The 20,679-nt window shown below is 36.7% G+C and overlaps 2 protein-coding genes across 16 annotated transcripts in view; one reads left to right on the forward strand and one right to left on the reverse strand.

Annotated features, from left to right (window-relative positions):
* LOC307153163 (uncharacterized protein) overlaps positions 1–7,928 on the forward strand; it is an 81,744-nt gene extending 73,816 nt beyond the window's left edge. For 10 of the 15 annotated variants that reach the window (XM_079862370.1, XM_079862367.1, XM_079862365.1 and 7 more), the window contains 2 exons: positions 2,223–2,379; positions 3,604–7,928. In XM_079862370.1, the coding sequence (XP_079718496.1) occupies positions 2,223–2,379; positions 3,604–3,611 (165 nt within the window). In that variant the 3' untranslated portion in view covers positions 3,612–7,928. The remainder of the gene's footprint in view (positions 1–2,222; positions 2,380–3,603) is intronic. The other 5 variants (XM_079862369.1, XM_079862374.1, XM_079862372.1 and 2 more) reach the window with 1 other exon arrangement.
* A 6,870-nt stretch (positions 7,929–14,798) lies between these two features.
* The window catches only part of LOC307153209 (myosin-7-like), a 38,003-nt gene continuing 32,122 nt past the window's right edge, over positions 14,799–20,679 (reverse strand). The window contains exons 17-37 of the mRNA XM_079862463.1: positions 20,477–20,600; positions 20,258–20,394; positions 19,916–20,171; positions 19,562–19,804; positions 19,294–19,470; positions 19,035–19,180; positions 18,860–18,950; positions 18,223–18,612; positions 18,000–18,126; positions 17,782–17,900; positions 17,481–17,677; positions 17,187–17,370; positions 16,925–17,090; positions 16,716–16,840; positions 16,323–16,631; positions 16,027–16,230; positions 15,628–15,924; positions 15,392–15,496; positions 15,207–15,302; positions 14,988–15,122; positions 14,799–14,897 (exon numbers count right to left, since the gene is read on the reverse strand). Coding sequence (XP_079718589.1) covers positions 14,877–14,897; positions 14,988–15,122; positions 15,207–15,302; positions 15,392–15,496; positions 15,628–15,924; positions 16,027–16,230; positions 16,323–16,631; positions 16,716–16,840; positions 16,925–17,090; positions 17,187–17,370; positions 17,481–17,677; positions 17,782–17,900; positions 18,000–18,126; positions 18,223–18,612; positions 18,860–18,950; positions 19,035–19,180; positions 19,294–19,470; positions 19,562–19,804; positions 19,916–20,171; positions 20,258–20,394; positions 20,477–20,600 — 3,649 coding nt within the window. The 3' untranslated portion in view covers positions 14,799–14,876. The remainder of the gene's footprint in view (positions 14,898–14,987; positions 15,123–15,206; positions 15,303–15,391; positions 15,497–15,627; positions 15,925–16,026; positions 16,231–16,322; positions 16,632–16,715; positions 16,841–16,924; positions 17,091–17,186; positions 17,371–17,480; positions 17,678–17,781; positions 17,901–17,999; positions 18,127–18,222; positions 18,613–18,859; positions 18,951–19,034; positions 19,181–19,293; positions 19,471–19,561; positions 19,805–19,915; positions 20,172–20,257; positions 20,395–20,476; positions 20,601–20,679) is intronic.

Consider the following 20,679-nt stretch of genomic DNA (forward strand, 5'->3'; position numbering starts at 1 on the left):
TAAATCTATATATATATATATATATATATATATATATATATATATATATATATATATATATATGGGTCATTGACGAATAAGGTTTTTAAAAGTGTAAAAAAATAGAATGGAGATATAACTATATTTGAAACCATTTTTTTAGTTTACCTAGGTGTTAACAATAAGATTTTGTGGTTTCTACAATCAATTAACACTGTTTTTTGTCATTTTTTACAAGATGGACAAAATGTCACCAAAAAAGTCATTGGGTTTAACCACTGATTTGAAAGTTAAAAACTGATTTGACATTGATGTTGAGATAGTATATAGTGTGTACCACAGAAGAAATATTAAAACAAATGATCACTGATCTCATAAATGTAATCATTTATTGGACTACTCTAAACACTCCAACATATTCAAGTAAAACATTTCACAGGGAAAGGAGAAAAAAGAGCCTTATCTGCTTTATATTTGTATTATTGTAGTTCCTTTAGTTATTAAAAACAATATTATTCCATTTAAATATTTACTATATCGGTTTTACCGAATGACCTTTTGACACTTCAAAATCTTTAAAATACCTTTATATGTAGTAAAATATAATTAAAACCTTTTGGATTCAGTAAAAGAGATCAAGTTGTACTACCTTACATACTTTGGATGTTATATATATATTTTTTTTATTATCATTAAGGCCTTTGGACAAAAAAAATGACCCGTCATGTCATTGACCCATATACATATATATATATATATATATATATATATATATATATATATATATATATATATATATATAGCAAATCTCGACAGCTTGATTGTTTATATTGTAACTATATTGTCGTTCAGCTCTAATCTGAGAAATGTGACAAAGTCATGAAGATATTAAAATATTATAAACATTAGCATCATGCTTTGAAACTGTATTGTGAAAATCTCTATATAAATAATTTGACTATTCAAAATCCACTGAAGTCATATGTAGATTAATGAGGAACAGACTCTTAAAACTCATTAATGTGAATATTGCACACAAGAACAAGAGAGATTTGAATAACACTCTTCAAAATATATCAGAGAATTGTTGTTTTTGTGTGAACTGTTCCTTTAAAAGCTTTGCTTTATTATATATCAGTGGTAAGTACAGAAACATTAGGCTTGCATGGAAAGTGTTAAACATGCTGAATGTCTTTGATCAATGTTATTTTTCATGTTTTTATTTGTTTTAAGTCCATGTGTTTTTACTGTGTTCATTCCAAACCCAGAACAATCACTTAGTACATGTATATTAACATATATATTCATTATGCTTAGTTTCTCTGGTGTGTCAGGCAACAGAAAGACTAAACTGGAGATCTGAAAGCATGTTATTAACATGGGAATGATGGTTAGGGACAGCTGGAGCTTTCATTGGTTCTGGGTTGTTTCCAAACTCTTACTGGTGGCTTCAGGCGTCGGTGTGATTATGATGTCACCTGCCCCTCAGCCTATGGCCATCCATTTCAGTCACATGACCACTCGCTGCGCCCATTGTTGTTTTATCCCTTCATCTACATTTTGATCACGTTTTTAAACTTTACCATATACGTTTACTGAGAAAACAATGTGAATTTGAGTCTTTTGACTACATCTGTAATTAATATTAAACTGTAAATATAACCTGTACATTTTATTTTGGATGAAAACTTTAGTTTTAATTCAGCACTGTAGTTTTCAGTCCTTGCTGACATGTTTATAATGATTGAAAAATTGCACATAATATGTATTAAAAATACATGCATTTGATTAATGATATCCATTTGCATGGGATTCTATTCATTGCCATTCAATTCATCCAACAGTTGAAATTAAAGGTTAAGTCAGTTCCTCATGATAGTCGACCACATACATTCATGAGGTTCTTTAGTCATGATTTTATTGATTACTTTATTGATTTATTTATTTATTGATTGTTTTAATGTTTTGCTTTGTTCTCTGCATGGATATACAGAACAATTCTAGTGTTTCATTTTAGAATAACCGTATAAGAAATGTATAGTGACCAAAACATCAACCAGCCATTTTAATTTCACTCATTTAAGCAATGACAGTCTAGTGCATCCAAACTGGTCCTGTATGTCAGCCATCTTGCTTCTCCATGCAAGGTTTTGATTTATATAGTGTTTAAGCACACACTCCTGGCTCTGCATCATCAGCATCTCACCCGCATCTGTGCTATTGACCCCTGCTGTGTGTTTTAGGCTGAGGGTGCGCAGGAGACTGAGGCTAGCGGGGCTCCCTCTAGTGGTGTCTCTGTCTCGGCCCCTGCCCAGGAGAATGGGCTGAAGGAGGGCGGCCCCTGCAGGAGTGACGAGCTCCGGGACCCGCAGGGCCTGGACTCGCTCATCCCTGAAACAAGTAAGTGTGTGTGTCGCCCAGCGCCCCGGCCGAAGCCCCGTCAGACTAGAGATCCTGTAGAAATGCCAGATTCCATCTCCTCATTTACAACTGATTATTATTTGTTTCTCCATTATTTCATACACACTATTAGTTTTTTCTTAATTTTAAGCACCATGTAAATTGTGTTATTTCATTGTCTGGTTTATTACTGTACGAGAGGTCGACCGATTATGAATTCAAAACCAATAATGAAGGTAGAAAGATGATTAATTGGTTTTATAATCAAAAACATTGAATGTAACATTTTATTTATTTTTTAGGTTAAATCATAATATTGAAGAAAAGAAAACACTGAAAAAAGTGAAATCTAAATATTGAAATTAAAACATTCATTGTAGCCTTTCTCTTCTTTTCAAATAAAATCAAAGCATTAAAATTAAAAATGTTACTTGATACATTTAAGCTTTTTATTCAAAATAAAAATAGTAAAAAAAACTTAATATTGAATTTGATGTTGTGTATGTAATATTTTTAAGTCACTTAAATAAAATGTTACATTGAATGTTTTATTCAATATTTTGAACTAAATTTAAAAAAAAAAGTATAAAACATTAAATGTAACATTTAATTTATTTTTTAGGTTAAATCATAATATTGAAGAAAAGAAAACACTGAAAAAACATTCAAATTTAAATATTGAAATAAAAGCATTCATTGTAGCCTTTCTTTTTTTCAAATAAAATCAAAGTAGTGAATAAAAAGCTTAAATGTATCAAGTAACATTTTTAATTTCAAAGTAAAAATAGTAAAAAAAAACTTAAAATATTGAATTCAATGTTTGTATGTAATATTTTTAAGTCACTTAAATGAAATGTTACATTGAATGTTTTATTCAATATTTTGAAGTAAATTCAAAAAGACTGAATAACACTTTAAAATTTACTTTAAGTAAAATCAAAATATTACATAAAAACATTTAATTTAATATTTCATTCAAGTAAAGTCAAAAGATTGAGTAAAAGCATGTTCCATTTTTTTAAGTAAAATCTAAATAGTGAATAAAACATTGAAAATAACGTTCAAAACAAATTGAGTATGTAACTAATGAAATGACAGTAGTTTGAAGATTGTTATGGGTGTAGATTCATAAGCGGCTCGACCTCTGTGCTGAACTGATGTTTAACAGGGCACTTCTCTGATCACGTGACACATCTCTGGTCTTGACCTCTTCTTATTTTTCAGGCATCTAACCCGACTTTTAACTATCACTCTTCCCTCTTCATTTCAACCCCCCACGCTTCCTCTCCTCCCCTTGTTTGTGTCCTGTTCCTCCTCTGTCCTGTCTTTCTCCACACTCTGATGCAGATTGAGTCTTTCAAGCTAAATTTCCGCGAGAACGCCCGCTCTCGCACGGACCACGGCGCTGACATCATCACCTGGCCCGTCTCGAGTGACAGTCCTGTTTTCCACAGCAGCGTTTCGCTCACCGACTCCCTCATCCCTCGCTCTCACACCACCCCGGCCTTCGTCTCCTCACAAGAACAACGGGGCGAAGTCGGCTCGCTCAACGACCTCCGGACGTGATCTGTCTTTTCATTGGTCCGCTGCTCCCTAAACCCCGCCTCCTACCATTGCTAAGACTCATATGATTGGTGTGCTGTTTGTTGACGTTCTTGACCGTCATTCCTGATTGGTACAGTCATCAGGATGCGCTAAAAAAAGAAGTGGATTGTGAGTGAAATACTCGCCCTTCCGGTAACGGTCTGGATGGGGTTTGCTGAGATCACGGCTAAACTCACACCTAACAGTCACAACACCTGCGACGTCACTCGTTGTAGAGCATGAATCTAGTTTAGTTGCTTTCGTTTCTTTCTTTATCAGTGTTGCAACTCTCCACTCGGTATTCATAATCATGGTGTAGCTGATCTGATCACCACATACACACACACACACATCTGGATCCATCTGGACATCATCTCTCGCTGCCTTCAAGTCCTCCGGGGAAGATCGTACTTATGAATGCAGTTCAAAGTGCTTTACATAATCCAATATCCATTATAACATCACAGGAGAAAATCATGTTTTCTTCACTTTCAGAAGCAGAGAATGTGTGCAACTGATGCGTTTTATAACTCTAATGACGCCACAGAGCATGATGGGAAATGTAGTTTGGTTGCATGAAGCTTTAAGCCGCAGACACACTAGAATTCTTTGAACACGGCATCATTTTTAAAAACATTTAATGCATCCAAAATGTAAAAAATACGCAATCTTCTCAACTTTACTTCATTTCTTCCGTCTTCTGTATCGTCACACGTCTCTATAGGATACAGATTCACTAAACTTGACTTTTGGAAAGCAGAGAAATTCACATAAGTTTGCGTTTTCTGTCTGAATGGACGTCATTGTTGTGTTAAATCTTCATTAATTAGCTAAATAAAGATGGGCAGCGGTACACCAAAGGAATCATTAAAACACACACTATTCAAACGGCCAATAAAAGCTTTCCTGACATTAGTTGCGAGATTGTGTGGCGTTCGTCTCGTAAGCACGATCATTCCCGCGTGACTTGAAGGCAGCATCATGTGACCCTCTCTCGCCTCACCTTTGACCTCCAGTAGAGCTGAAGCTGAATCACATAGGCTATCTGAGTCTCTCTCTAAATCTGTTTCGTGATGTGTGTGTTTGAGTGAATACTGTAGCAATGAACTGTGTTGTTAAACGGTTTACTTTAACTCTTCGTATCCTTTCGTTTTATTTTCGTGACCAGCGGATGTTTCCTTTTCCTTGTTATTGTAAAGCAATATAACGCTCTCCTGAAATGCCTATAAGACATTAAACTCGACGTACACGCACAGTAAACGGCGCTCATCGTGTCAAACGCAGATCCAGACGGGTTCGTGAACGTGAAGAAGGTCTGAGGAGTGAAGAAAGATAGACTTGTGAAAAAGAAGCGCACTTAATTGTATTTAATACACTTCAAATTGTAAAAGTATATTTAAAAAAAGTATAAAAATTTAATTAAAGGCCACTTAAAAAGTGAGTTTCTTGACACACAAGTTTGTAATAATGTCTAATTAAAAGTTGGAAGTACATTCGTTTTAATAAGCTTTGCCGTTCTTTAAAGAAGTTTAATTATTTTGAAGTGTTAACTAATGTAAAGTACTTGATTATAATTTTAACTGTAGTGTGTTATTCAGTATATAACGTCTTGTCAGCAGAACACTTTAACCTCACTTCAAAGACAATACCAAGTAATTACACTTAACATATAAACCCTACTTATGGCTCAACTAACTGCATTTAAAAGTACATTTTTAATTAATTTCAGCTGACGTTTAAGTGTCTGGATGCACTTCCTGTAAGTATATTCTAATGTTGTTAATAAGTAAGCTACTCTTTTTAAAAGTGTACTTCTTTTTCACAAAGCTCTTGAATCTGACGAAGTGTGGAGACGAACACTGTAGATGATTTAAAGAGGGGTTTGTGTTATGAGTTGTTGATGTTTCGGCATCAGATACAGTAGGTACAGTGTGTTTCCCGTGGGAATGATGGACCCGGAGCCGAGTTTGTGCCTGGGACGAGAGACTCTTCTAATTCCCTGCCTTTAACGGGTGCAAAGACAGAATGTCACAGCTTGAAAACCTTTTACGTACTTTTAATAGTTGCTTTATGAGAAACCAGTGAAATTGTGAGTCTGGTGGTGGTTTTAATATTATTGCGTATGTTTCTGCTGGTCTTTTTCTAAGAGGAAGAACTTTGCATCATGTGAGTCGAAAGCTTGTAGCTTATTTCTCTTGTAGCATTTTCAGTTTATCTCTGTTAAGGTTGCACATCGGTTTTCATCAGCAGTTCGGGGGCCGGACAGACGTTCTTTAAAGCGCTTTCCTTTTTATGAGTATGACAAATTATGAAGCTTTGTTGCATATATTTCTTCTTCTCGTCTGACCTCTTTAATCCCAGAACATGCAAAGCAATAAGACTGTCAGTGTGACGAACCCCAGATTTTGACATTTAGAAATCATGCATGACAGCGTAACACATTAAGATCAAGACATATTCTGTGATTGGTTGAAATAATTGTCAAATGCATGACCATGTTAGGAAATCCACAGCATTTGAGAGAGAGCTTCTGTTAAATAAGATTTGAATATCGCTTTAGATAACGAATACAAGTAGAACAGTGTAACTTCATGATGTATTCTCATTCGCATTCAAAATAATTCACCTATGAATTGGGAAAATGCCAAAATAATGGTTACGTTAATTTACTAATGAATGATTTTGGGCAATAATGGATATTATTTATGCACTCTAAAAAAAATTCTGGTTTGTTTCAACCCATTGGGTCAAATATGGATGAACCCAGCCTGACGTTTGTCCATATTTGACCCAACCATGGGTTGAAACAACCCAGAATTTTGTTGTGGTCTTTTTTTTTTTTCCAAGAAATGAGAGGTGTGTAAATATTAGTATTTGAGCTGTGTTCAGCTTTTGAACACTATGGGTTGCTTTCTTTAAGGTCCTGTAGTCTTTCAGGACTGTAATGATGTTTGTAGTGAAACGGTCGCGGATTGAAACCCCGAGAACAATCACAGGATCATTTATATTCCCTACATGCATTTACAGTTGCTCTCCGCATTGTTAGCAAATGGTTGTATTGCTATCTCTGTGAATGCATTTAATATCGGCACAAAAGTGAAGGCAATGATAAATGATCAAAGAAAGCGAGGGCTGATATTATGCACCTTTAATGGCTAATGTTTATATTAGTATTGCCGGTTTGGCCCTGCATTTCTTCTTTCCAGTGAAAAATGCAGAGAACAAATGTCTTGAACTCTATTAAAGCACATGTATTTGGCCGCCGTGTCTTTAATGTCGTGGCTAGCTTGCTAGCGCTTATGCCCAGATGATGCCGGGTGGGTCACGTGACGTTCAGGTGGGCATCGATATTTAGCCCATGTTCTCTTAACGTCTACTAATAATGTTTATGAATCTCACATAACCCCTTATGTTTCTATGAATCTTAGTCTTACAAGAGAAAGATGCTCTGAATAACACTGTCAGAAGAACTAAAATGGGGGGGTTGCATTGAATGTGTTTCAATTGCACAGATTTTATTGTGCCATGAAGGACCAGGGCATCCCGTTGAATCAGGGAGAGGAGAGGTCCAATTATTGTTGTTGTTGTTATGATGATGATTTTTTTTTTTATTATTATTATCTGGGAGTAATCTGGGAGAGATGTTGCCCTGGAACAAAAAGATGTACAACCCTAAAGTAACATGGAAGCTAAAGAAACGTGACGTTGATGTAGTCGATTTGGTTTCTTGTGGTGCAGTCAGAAGCCGTAAGCTGATACGAGTAGAACATTCAGAAACCAGGTGAGACTGTTTGCCAGACTCTCATCATTTGCAAGGTTTTTGTTGGTTTGTTTCCTTTGTTTTTGAGTTTTTCCATGAAAATTGAATTTCATTATATTTTTTTGATTTGAATGAGGTGTTTATTGTGGTTAATTGTTAACTATGATGTGATTATTAAACATTAAATAAAACAGTGTTTAAAACATTCTGTTGGTGGTGTTTTTTATATATATTAAAGCAAAATACATGATCTTGAGTATTTGACACATTGCATGCTTCATATCTTTGATTTAAGATATGAATTTATTTTATGCCGTTTCAATTTTAGATTTCTGAACATTCATTTTGCTTTTACATTCATATTCTCAGATTAAACCTTAAAAAATGTGCCTTGTGCCAAGGAAAAAAAAATTTTTTTTTTTTTATTAGACTGATTATTCATTCATTACATTTTATTTGATAAAATCTTTTTAACAGCATTCTTTTGTGTCTTAATCTTTTTACATACTCGATTGCAGGCTGGATATCCCAATCATCTTGGAAAAGTTGCCAGTGATGTTTCGAAATAAAGAGGCCATAATATCTGTCTGGGTTTAATATACAGTAGTATAAATTAATATTCCAGTTTCACTTGATGTTTACAGTTTTTCAGGTAAATAATATCTTCCACTATAAAAAACATTCAGTATAAGTTTAAGTGTCAAGTCACCTTCATTTCTACAGTGCTTTATACAGTACAGATTGATTCAAAGCAGCTTTACAGTAATAAACAGGAACATTACAGAATCAATTATGCAAACTTCATCAAAGGCAAATTGAATGCAATTGTATTAAGTACAATAGAAGACAATAGTGTCAGCTCACAAGCTATTAATGTCTGTCTTTTTAATGTTGTTTAAGTCCTACATTTTTTAATTTATTTAAATATAAAAAAAATATATATTTTAGTATAGCCTACTTGTTGCGATTATGAAGGTTATTGTAGTAGTGAGAGAGCAGTCCATCCTGGGTAGAAAAACTGTCAGTACTGGAAAAGCTATATGCAATATAAATTGTCCAAGTTGATATCCTTAATATTTCTGAATGTTATAGTACGTGGAAGATTAGATTTGGAAAATTAGTGATTTACACTGAACAAGAGCAGCATTATGGTCTGACAAAGGGACAGAATCTGCTTTACAGTGAACAGGTGTGACACCTGAACAGCAGATTCAATCCAAAATATGTCCCTGGTGTGTGGGAAAGTTTATAATATATTGCTGAAATCCAAGACTGTCCAGACAGGATGTAAAGTCTTTGGTGTAAACTCTCATGCACATGCATTTTAATGATTGATAGGCAGATCAATTTGCATGTTTTTATTCATTGCCATTCAATTCATCCTCATAATTATAAGTTATGTTGAAATTGAAGGTTAAGTTCCACATGATAGTCGACCGATTAATTGATTTACAGTAGTCAACATTTGAAGTGGATCAAAACCATTCATCAAAGTTATGAATTATGAACAATACCAACAATACCTACAATTCTTGTATAGGACAACTTTGATTAACTTTTTTGATCCACTTAAAATGATGACTTCTGTATATTAGTGAGGTTCTTTAGTCATGATTTTATTGATTACTCTGTTTTAATGTTTTGCTTTGTTCTCTGCATGGATATACAGAACCAGTCTAGTGTTTCATTTTAGAAAAACAGTATAAGAAATGTATAGTGACCAAAACATTCAGGACAAATCAACCAGTCTTATTGCAATCTTAATTTTGTAAAGCAACAGAACTAATTTAAGTAATTTAAGCAGAAGAAGAAACTGGAAGAATGCAAGGTTTAGATTTATATATTTAAGCACACACTCCCTGGCTCTGCATCGTCAGCATCTCACCCACATCTGTCCTATAGAGCATCACAGTCCCGCCCACAGCCGGTGCCGGAAGTAAAAATTCAATACAATTTCTCCATTGACAGTTGGGGTATAAGCCATAAAAACGTAACCATACATGGTAGACTTAAAACCAGCTACGGCTGTACTAAGCGATTGTATATGCTCATATAACCGCCAAAAGTTCATGGGGCACTAACCTTGTTTTGAGATAAATGCCTTTTATTCGCGATGTCTTGGAGAAGTACTTCATTACCCACAATCCTAAACAATCCCACAATCCCACAGTGATGCATCTGATTGGTGGAGCTCGTGTAAACCCCGCGAAAGTTCGTGAAGACTCAAGATAAATAGAAAAAAAAAAAAAAACTGTTGCGTTTTTTTGCACGGTATCACTGATGTGACATTTGAACCGAGGAGTCTTCATATATGGTATGAGTCATATCAAGCATTTTATGATGCCACTGTCAAAACAATATTTAGCTTAGACATACCCAGAGCCATAGAGAGCTCTTCATGCATTTACTGAACATTTGTGTAATAATTCATGGCAAGTTAATAAACTGAATATGATGCACTTTCTGGTTTGCTGACCTTCACTTTTTAATTTTCACTTGTTGTTATTAAGAAAATACATTAAATGTTATTAAAATTAAGGATGAACTATAACTTCATGAATAAAATGAGCATGGGCCACAAGTGGGAAATTGTTGAGGCATTTGTCAGCAACCTGCCCGTGGGCCGCTGAAACTGATGAGCAGAACGCCGCGCGGACCGCCAGATCTGCACCCGTGAGCCGCGGACCGCCAGCCATGCTTTCCAGTCTATTTACACAATTACTACTGAAAGAACTGCTATAAACGGCACAAGAAAAAGTTCGCGTGGCTGTCGTCAGATTTTATAGTCGCTCTAAAGGCTCTTTCGCGGTTGTGGCTTCAGTCGACTTCAGTGAGGCGCGGTGGTTTATGGGATGAGTAGTTCCTTCGCTCGGAAATGAAAATATGTACACAGTCTTGTACCTTTGACTTTTTTTGGATTTTCTCTCCGTTTTTTCACTCGAAATGATATGTTGTATGCCTATGAGTTCAGCCGTAGCTGGTTATCCTCAGACATGCTCTAAAACTCTTTAGATACGGATTTTCGAAAACGTCAATGGGAGAAATGAATGGGAAATTTACTTCCGGCACCGAAGCGCTCTCGGGCTGTGGGCGGGACTGTGATGCTCTATTGACCCCTGCTGTGTGTTTTGGGTAGCGGGGCTCCCTCTAGTGTTTGGAGGGCTGAATAACCTACCCTGCACAAACAAACATTCATTATTTTAAGTGTCAAATTAAGTCACCTTACACTGCTTTTATGTTTCAAAACAATTTTCCAGTAGCCTAATAAACAGGAAATGTACAGAATCAATGATTCAGACTTCATCAAATATGAGACAAATTTAACACAATAGAAGACAATAGTTTCAGCTCGCAAGCTATTAATTTAATTTAGTACTTGTATGAATGCTGCTTTCAGGTCACGTGCTATCGTAAATGTCCTACTTCCCACTTTTGAAGTTGTTATGAGCTCATCGCATTCAAGTGGTTTGTTGTCGGAAAGAATGGAAATCAGGGAGGACATTAGGTTTATTATTGCCTAATTTAGTCATGTCCAATAACTTCTAAACTCGTGTTTACGATAGTTAATTTATGCAATAATAATAAATAAAAAAAATAATGCAATAATTTTCCATCACGTGACGTCAAGCAGCTGCGTCATGCGAGAGCGGGAATTTCCAACCGTCACTGAATTTTCTCCTCAGGTTCTTTACAAATGATTTTTGACGATATAATTATTTTATTATTCTTAAAGTACATGACTTGTGTTGATATTTAAATTCAACCTAATATAGATGTTCATCTTTGTACAGTTTTACATTTTAACAGCTCGTTTTTATTCAGATGATGCTTGCAGACAAAATGGTCAGACGTGGCCACGGTATGTATTTAGCTGCTACACCATGTTTCATTGCTTAACTTAGAACTAAATAAGCGGTTAATAAAGTGCTTAATTACGTTGTACAATGTTGCTAACAGTGCTAAGTTACTGATGAGGTGACATAACGTTACTCATGGTTATTTGAGCGCCATAAAGATGTGAAACTTACTTAAATTGACCCGTGATTTGGCTGTGTTTAGTAACTTAGGCCTATACAAATTTAACCTGAGAATATATTGTCTATAAAATATTTTTATTGAAACAAATATTTTTATCACAGGCTATTTTCACTTGAGGAAAATCCACAAATGTCAAAGTTAATGAGGAAACACGCCTCCTGAGCTCATTTAGGACACAGATCACGATTTAAGGTAAGGTAACGTTAACGTACATACGATGTAAATGTTGGACAAAATTGAAGTCACAAAGTGGTAAAACATTGCGCGTTTATATTGGTTTATTCGTCTGGTGTCAGTGATCGCCAGTGTTGATGTCCTTAATTTGAATCACAGGCTGTTACAAACGGATCACTGCTTACTGCCAAGTACACAGTTCATACTGTATGCTAAAGTGTTGTCACATGGCAAACATTGCATATTAATTCAGCTCAGCTGTCCAGGTAGTCACCTTACAAATAAATGTGCTAACCATCTTTTTTAGAAGACTATCCTCACCAACGGTCTTGGTCTTGCTGCTAACCTACAAAATCTGTCGGTGTAAAGTCAAGATGATTCGGTGAAATTAAATCATGTTTTTCACTGAAAATCAGTATATTAGATTTTATTTTGCTTGCCAAAAAATGTTACACTAATTTTCTTTAAACGAAAATGTGCTTAATGTGGTAACATGTAAATTAACTGGTTTGACTCAAGTCAAAAATATAATTATCATGTTTGAATTAAAATGACTTCATTAGGTTAGTTGATTTTAAGGGTTCAGCTAACAATATAGCTCCTTACAGGAACACTTGCCACTTTTTACTGAATACTAGGTAGACTAGCCTGTACATAGGCAGAAATGACTTATAATAGAGTTTTCCACAAAATCACAAATAATTCTGTTTTTGAAGTTTTAGAGAAAGCAGATAGGCTACGTCGGGCGGACTGGCCCTGAACTTTCTGGCACAGAATGGCCCATGATAAACTCTCCGCAACACACAACATTTAACACACCGGCTCATTTTGCGCAATTTTTAACACCACTTACTAACTTAAAAAGTATAACACAAATATAAATGATATTTTAAAAAAATTGTGCTTATCATTAACATTAATAAATGACTGGCATACTTTGTTATAATTTCTCTATCTGATACGTTATTATGAAGCTCATGTTTTCCCAAAACAGATTGGTCATCATTACGAGACCTGTAATCGTTGTGGAATGTAGCATTATAACGGGTTCCAAGCATAGACTGTAAAAAATATGGACAAAGCGTCTGTGACGTCACCCATAGACTTTCTGAAGAACGGGTTTGAAGCCGTTTATGGGGGGTATGGGCGGCGCCATCTTGGAAAATCTTGGGAAATCCTAACCCCGCCCACCTTCTAACGCAGCGTGCGTCACTCAGCTCGCTCTGCTACTCCGGTTATCTCTGTGTATATTTTAGGCAACGAAATATGTTATAAAACACCACACTAACTCTTTTCGTTTTCATTTAAAGAAATCTTAAACATTATAGCCACACAAATGTGGTTCAGGCAACGCATATTGATTATATTCACTGCACATAATGTTTGCCTATTTATGAAAAAACAAAATATAAAACACAAACCTGCCTCTTTTCATTTTAAATATAATATAAAAATATTAAACATTTTATGGTCCAGGCAATATGTGCATTTGTACTAAACAACAGATTTTGCAGTAAACAAGATTACAGATCATCTTCGTTGTATTAAAATTTAAAATTACAAAACTCAACCCAGTCTCTTTTTGTTGAATTTCAGTTTTATCAATATTAGCCATTATAAAAGTATAAGTAAAAGGTATAAAAGAAGCTATACAAATAAAGCAAACAATTCAATCAAACATACAAAGTCAGCGCTCTAGTCTAACCATACATCGGTAAAGTTAAATAGCTTATAAAGTTATGAAACTTCCCCTCAACCAAAACGATTGCACAGGGAAAAAATTATAGATTCAAGAGACCAAAAATCGCCCATTAGATATACACAAGACGAATTATGTCTCATGTTTAACCACTACAGAGACGCCAGAGTCCGCGGCATTGGCGGCAAACCTAGCCGAGGAAAGGCTGCTCCAGGCGGGGTACATGAACGCCGAGCGCCCGGTCATCGCTGGATCAACTGGATACAATTTTCATAAATCTTTAAATAAACCACAGATTTGAGCTTTAAACAACTACATTCTCGCCTGAAAAACTCTTAAAACTACATTTCATGATACAGAAACAGTAGTATTATATGTCAACTGTATTAAAAAATGGCGCTTCTTATGTTGTCATTCTCCGTGGCGCTGCCTTGTCAGCTGTCAATCAAGCTGTCAATCAAAGTTAACCACGCCCTTATTGTCATACATTTTATATCTAAATACGATCTAAACTAACGAGTTAGAAAAAAATTCACCCCCCTCACAGTTGTCAGGCACTCGGAAGCTATCGAAAAATACAATAAAAGTCCATGGGACCAACCTGTAAAAACATGAATTTATGCTGTGAAAACGGACATTTTAACATGGGGGCTATGGACATTTGCTCCCTTTTGGGACCTCCCTCTAGCGGATTTTCGATGTATTGCAGTTTTTCGCACTTCCGGGTAGGCTTCATTTTTCAGATCAGAATGTTGCCGCTTGGTTCCAAGCCAATTTCTGTGCATCGTAGAACTTATGGCTATGAGCACATTGCGCTGAAAATGATCTTCTACGGATACACTTGGTGCATACTAGATCATAAACCATTGCTATTTTTTTATTTTAGGACACTTTTGACTCTGGTTAACTTGTGAAGAGAACACAAAAATTAGAAAGATTCTTATTTTAATTTTGTGAACCATAAATCAGTGTTTCCATGGTGAAATTAGATTGCTTTGTTCATCAAATATATGAAACCCAAAACTGTGTAGAGCTTACTCTCAGTACCTCAGTATTTATAACTTTTTTTTCACCACACCTTTAATGCCCCTTTTGCACTGCATTTACATGATGAGACTAAATGATGGAACAGAAATGAGAAGGAAAGCCACAGACACAAGAATTCATAATTGCAGTTTTTAATGCCACATCAGAACCAGTACATGAACATGGCTTCACAGCACACAGAATTATAGTGGAGGATTACTCTTCATCGTGTCCTTTCTGTAATAAAAGAGCAAAAAGAGAATGTAAGCATCATTGCAATCTATGTTGTACTAAATTCCAATATTTAATTGGATAAAAATATTTTACCTTGGAACCTGAATCACGACCTTTGGCTCTAAGTTTGTTGACCTGAGATTCGGCAATATCAGCCCTCTCCTCTGCTTCATCAAGCTCATGCTGAATCTTACGGAACTTGCCCAGATTAACATTAGCCTGTTCCTCCTAAAAACACAATGACAAAACATACTGTTAGAGATAACACAGAGACAGCAATACTTCAATATCTGAGTGACATTGTTTACTTACAGCCTCCTCAGCAGATCTCTTGTAGGACTTGACCTTCAGCTGGAGTTTGTCCACCAGATCCTGCAGGCGAGCCAGATTCTTACGGTCCTCTTCAGTCTGCAAACAGGATAAAAAGTGACTTCACTGTTATCTGGTATGAATTATGGCATGGATAAAAATCATCATCATATGTCAAAGAATGTGACCTGGTAGGTGAGCTCCTTGATGCGTCTTTCATATTTACGGACTCCTTTCACAGACTCGCTCGCCTTTCTCTGTTCAAGCTCCACCTCATTTTCCAGATCTCTCACCTACCGAAACAGAAAATGATTATTAAATTGACTCCTAAATTACAGACTCTGAACACAAATATTCATGAATAATCATCTTTACAAAATGTATGAATAGAAAATGCATTAAGAACTGAGTTTCAGAAACTTACCCTGGCCTCCAGTTTCTGGACCTGCTTCTTGCCTCCCTTCATGGCGATCTGCTCAGCCTCATCCAGACGGTGCTGCAGGTCCTTGATGGTCTGCTCCATGTTCTTCTTCATGCGCTCCAGATGAGCACTGGTGTCCTGCTCCTTCTTCAGCTCCTCTGCCATCATGGCAGCATCAGTGATGGCCTTCTTGGCTTTTTCCTCAGCATTCCTGCACTCCTGCACTGCCTCCTCTACCTCAGTCTGAAGCTGAGTATTATCTCCCTCCAGTTTCTTCTTCTGATTCAGCAGGCTGGTGTTCTGTATCAAAATAGTTTATACCATTTAAGATCAAAGTTCATGGGTGAAAGTAATGGTAATTGAGTAAACTGAACACATGGGTAAATATTTTAAACGTATTACCTGAGAATGCAGGAGCTGAACTCTCTCACTGACATCCAGCAGTTCCTGCTCAGCCAGTTTCCTTCCTCTCTCAGTTTGTTCCACCATGGATCTCAGCTCATCCAGTTCAGCCTGCAGCAGATTGTTGCGTCTCTCCACAATGGCGATGTTCTCTTTAAAATCATCATTGCCACGGAGAGCGTCATCCAGCTGCAGTTGGGCATCCTGTAAAGTACAAGTTTTACATGAAAAGACTGAAGAACTATGTTGGATTTTACCAAAGAATCATAAAATCTTGATTTGAAGATTCGTCATACTTTGAGATGTCCATGAAGACCCTTGAGTTGCTTCTGGGCTTCTGATGCCTGTCTGTTAGCCTGACTGAGCTGAATCTCCATCTCATTGAGGTCTCCCTCCATCTTCTTCTTCAGTCTGAGAGCTTCATTCCTGCTGCGAGTCTCTGATTCCAGTGAGCTTTGCAGGGTATCCACCACTCTCTGCTGGTTCCTCTTGGCCTGCTCCATCTCTTCATCTTTCTCTGTCAGCTTACGTTCAATATCAGCCTTTACTTGATTGAACTCCAGTTGAGCTCTCAAAATCTTTCCTTCCTCATGTTCAAGGGAGCCCTTTTAATGTGAAAGAAATTTTGTAAGTCTTTTGTCAAAAATCAGCCTTATGTGAACAACAAATAAATACTTATTTAGGGTTACCTCAGCTTCTTCCAAGGCTGTCTGGATTTCTGTTTTTTCCTGCTCCAGCTGCTTCCTAATTTTCTCCAACTCATGGATGCTTTTTCCTGACTCTCCAAGTTGCTCAGTGAGGTCAGAAATTTCCTCTTTTAAACAGAAAAATAATTGTCAAGGAAAAATATGCTGAATATAACATCTGTTAACTCTGCAGGTAACCAAAATCTAGTTACCTTGAAGGTTCTTGTTCTCTCTCTTCATGGTCTCAAGATGATCCAGGACTTCTTCGTAAGAATTCTTCAGTTTGAAGAGTTCAGTGCTCAGAGATCTAGACTCCTTCTGGGCGCTTTCTAGTTCAGTCTGAGACTCCTCATACTTCTGCTTCCACTCAGCCAAAACCTGATTAGGCATTATTAAGGTGCTTAATTAATTACTGATAAAATGATCAAAAAAGGCAAAAGTTATACATATTCAAATATTAAATCTGTGTATTACCTTGTCAAAGTTTCTTTGCTTCTTGTCCAGAGCAGCAGCAGCAGCATTGGATCTCTCCACATCCACCATGAGATCTTCAATCTCATTCTGCAGCCTGTGCTTGGTCTTCTCCAGAGAGGAGCATTTAGCATTAACAGCTTCCACAGCTTCTTCTGCATCTTGCAGACGCTGAGCCAATTTCTTTCTAATTGTGTCAGCAAGGAGATTTTAATGATGGATTAGAAATAATAAAACACAAAGAGGAATTTGTAAACAAACATCTGAAAACAAAATAGTATATTCCCTGCTTCTTACTTAGCATCCTCCAGCTCCTCAGTCCTCTGGATGGCATCAGTTTCATACTTGGTTCTCCACTGAGCCACTTCAGTGTTTGCCTTGGACATACTACGCTGTAGCTCAGCCTTGGCTTCTTGCTCCTCCTCATATTGCTCTCTCAGCAGATCAGCATCATGACGAGCAGACTGAACTGCATGGGCCAGGGCATTCTTAGCCTGAAAGAAAAAAATAGTCAGTTGCTTGGACGTGATTTCTGTTGACCTGCTGTTTAACAAAAAAATATGCAACTTCTAAAAAAAACATGGATCGCAAAACAAACCTTGATTTCTTCTTCAAGCTGTCTCTTGAGGTCTTCAATTTGCTGAGTGTAGGACTGCTTGCCTCTGGTCAACTGAGACACCAGGGAGTCTTTCTCCTCAAGCTGTCTGGAGAGTTCACCTGAAATGCCAGGAAAAATATGTTTGTTGAAGTTATGACAAATCTTCATTTCAAAGCTAAAAATTATTCAGTCAAAATTACTATATTTTGTGTTCTCACCATTCTCAGTTTGCAGCTTGGCTTTTTGCATGGTGAAATCATTGATAGTGCGCTGACCTTCCTCAGACTTGGTTCTGTACTCACTCATCTGGTCTTCCAGAGTTCTGCACATTTTCTCCAGGTTGCTCTAATGTAAAAATATATTGATTAAGTAAATTATATTGATTTTAAATTGTAGTTTCACATAATCCTTAGTGATATACATTTCTGTTTGGCCACAAACCTTTGACTTGACAACTTGTTCCATGTTGGAGACCACATCATCAAGCTCTAACTTCAGTTCACTCTTCTCTTTCTCCAGCTTCTGCTTCACTCTCTGGAGGTTGTCAATCTGCTCTCCCAGATCAGCCACACTGTCTGCATGTTTCTTCCTCAGTGTAGCCGCAGTGGACTCATGATGCAGAGTGGACTCTTCAAGGTCTCTGCGCAGTTTCTGGAACTCAGCTTCACGTTTCTTGTTCATCTCAATCTGGGCAGCAGTGGCTCCACCAGCCTCCTCCAACCTCTCACTGATCTCCTCCAGTTCTCTGGACAGATCAGCTCTCTGTTTCTCAACTTTAGCACGAGCTGCTCTCTCAGCCTCCAGCTCTTCCTCAAGCTCTTCAATACGAGCCTAGAAATGGAGTAAATTGATGATTTTGATATGAATTAAGGATGTGATGGTGAGGAAATTCAGTTTTTAATTGTAGTGTCTATTCTCTAACTGAACTAAATGATTTTTGTACTCTAAAAAATCAAAACTTCGGTGTGTGGCTGAAACTGTGTAAAACCAGTAACACCGACAATTGCAGCAAGCCTAATATGAGTCATAGTAAATTTAAATTATTATTTTACATGATTTAACTTTGGTTTAAACATACCTGCAGTTCCTTCAGTTTCTTCTGGAGCTGGGCACCAAGAGCTTGTTCATCCTCAATTTTGCTGTTTAGCTGGCCAACTTCAAAGTCCTTCCTTTAAGGTGATATCACAAAGTTTGATTAGATTAAATCTTATTGTTTTTGTTTTATCAGAATAAAATGTTTGACATGTTCTTACTTTTTCAGCTTCTCCTCCATTTGCTGTTTATCATTTTCCAAGTCCATAATGCTCTCCTGGGTCAATTTTAAATCACCCTCCAGCTTTCTCTTCGCCCTCTCAAGGTCCATGCGCAGTTTCTTTTCTTGCTCCAAGGATCCCTCAAGCTTGTTATATAAAATAAAATTAATTTACATTATTTAGCAAAACATATCACACATATCTATACATAAAGTAACATTTTGCCAGTATATTTATAGTGAGATTTTATTGTACTCACATCATCCACTTGTTGCTCCAGCTTGGCTTTGGCTTTAGTGAGTGTGTTGACTTTGTCTTCCTCACTCTGGAGGTCATCCAGCGTTTGCTGATGAGCCTCCTGAAGAGCTTTCTTCTCCTTAGTCAGCTTAGCGATGATCTCATCCAATGCTGACATTTCCTCAGTGAGGTTTTTAACCTAAGCAAAAAGGCCATTAGATCAATAAACACTCCAAACACACCATATACGTATAATGCTGAAAAAGCTATAAAGAGGTATTACAGCCAACCTTGTTTTCAGTGGCATGTTTTTCTTTCTCCACTTTGGCCAGAGTGAGCTCAAGATCATCAATGTCCTTCTTGAGCTCAGAGCATTCATCCTCCAGCTTTCGTTTCTTTGCAACCAACTCTGCATTCATCTCCTCTTCATCCTCCAGCCTCTCAGTCAGCTCCTTGACTTTGGCCTCAAGCTGGATCTTGCTCTTGATCAGACCCTCACATCTCTCCTCAGCATCTGTTAGATTATCTTGCTCCTATCAAAGTAAAAAAATAAAATAATAATTATGAATAATTCGTTTTTTTTTTGTTTGTTTTTTTGACTTGTCAAAAAAGTGAAAATCTTTTTTTATTTCATATGGACTTACAGACTGCACTGAAAGCTGCAGGTCGTTCTTCTCTTGGAGAAGAGAAACCATCTTTTCCTCAAGCTCCTTTCTGCGGGCTTCAGATTTGGCATAAGCCTCCTTCAACTTGGTGAATTCTTCCTTCATGTTGGCCATTTCTTTCTCAGTCTCTGCACTTTTCAGCAGAGGCTTGATCTTGAAGTAGAGCTTCATCCAGGGCCAATTCTTGACACCCATGAAAGCACGTACGTTCCACTGTATCACCAACAGAGCATCTCTGTAGATAAAAAATAAGAATATTCAGTTTTGCATTTTAAATGTAACTTGGAGAATATGTTAAAGACTGAAGAGCTTAAATCTAACCTTCTTTCCACAATTTTCTGGAACTCAACTCTTGATAGAAAACCACGAGCCTTGGACTGAATTCCTGTTATAATAAGTGCAAGACGGTCATCTCGCATCTCTTCAAGAGTACCCAGAAGACCAGCCTTAAAAAACACCTGAATAGTAAAGAATATTGTGTCAAAAAGGGTGACAATGGAAAAGTAGCCTTGGAAAAAAATTATGTTAATATAATAATACCTTTGTATGTCCTAACTTGTATTGGGTGTGATCAATGTCCAAAGAGCCCAGAAGTTTTTCTGCACCCTTCTTGTTATCAATGAACTGTCCCTCAGGGATAGCAGCTGGATTTAGGATGCGGTATCTTCCAAAAAACACACATTAACAATTATTAATAAGTATTTATTTTTATTTCTAGCAAATGATTAAATTTGCAAACAGTT

This window comes from Squalius cephalus, assembly GCF_949319135.1.
Source record: "Squalius cephalus genome assembly, chromosome: 25".
NCBI classification, from domain to species: Eukaryota; Metazoa; Chordata; class Actinopteri; order Cypriniformes; family Leuciscidae; genus Squalius; species Squalius cephalus.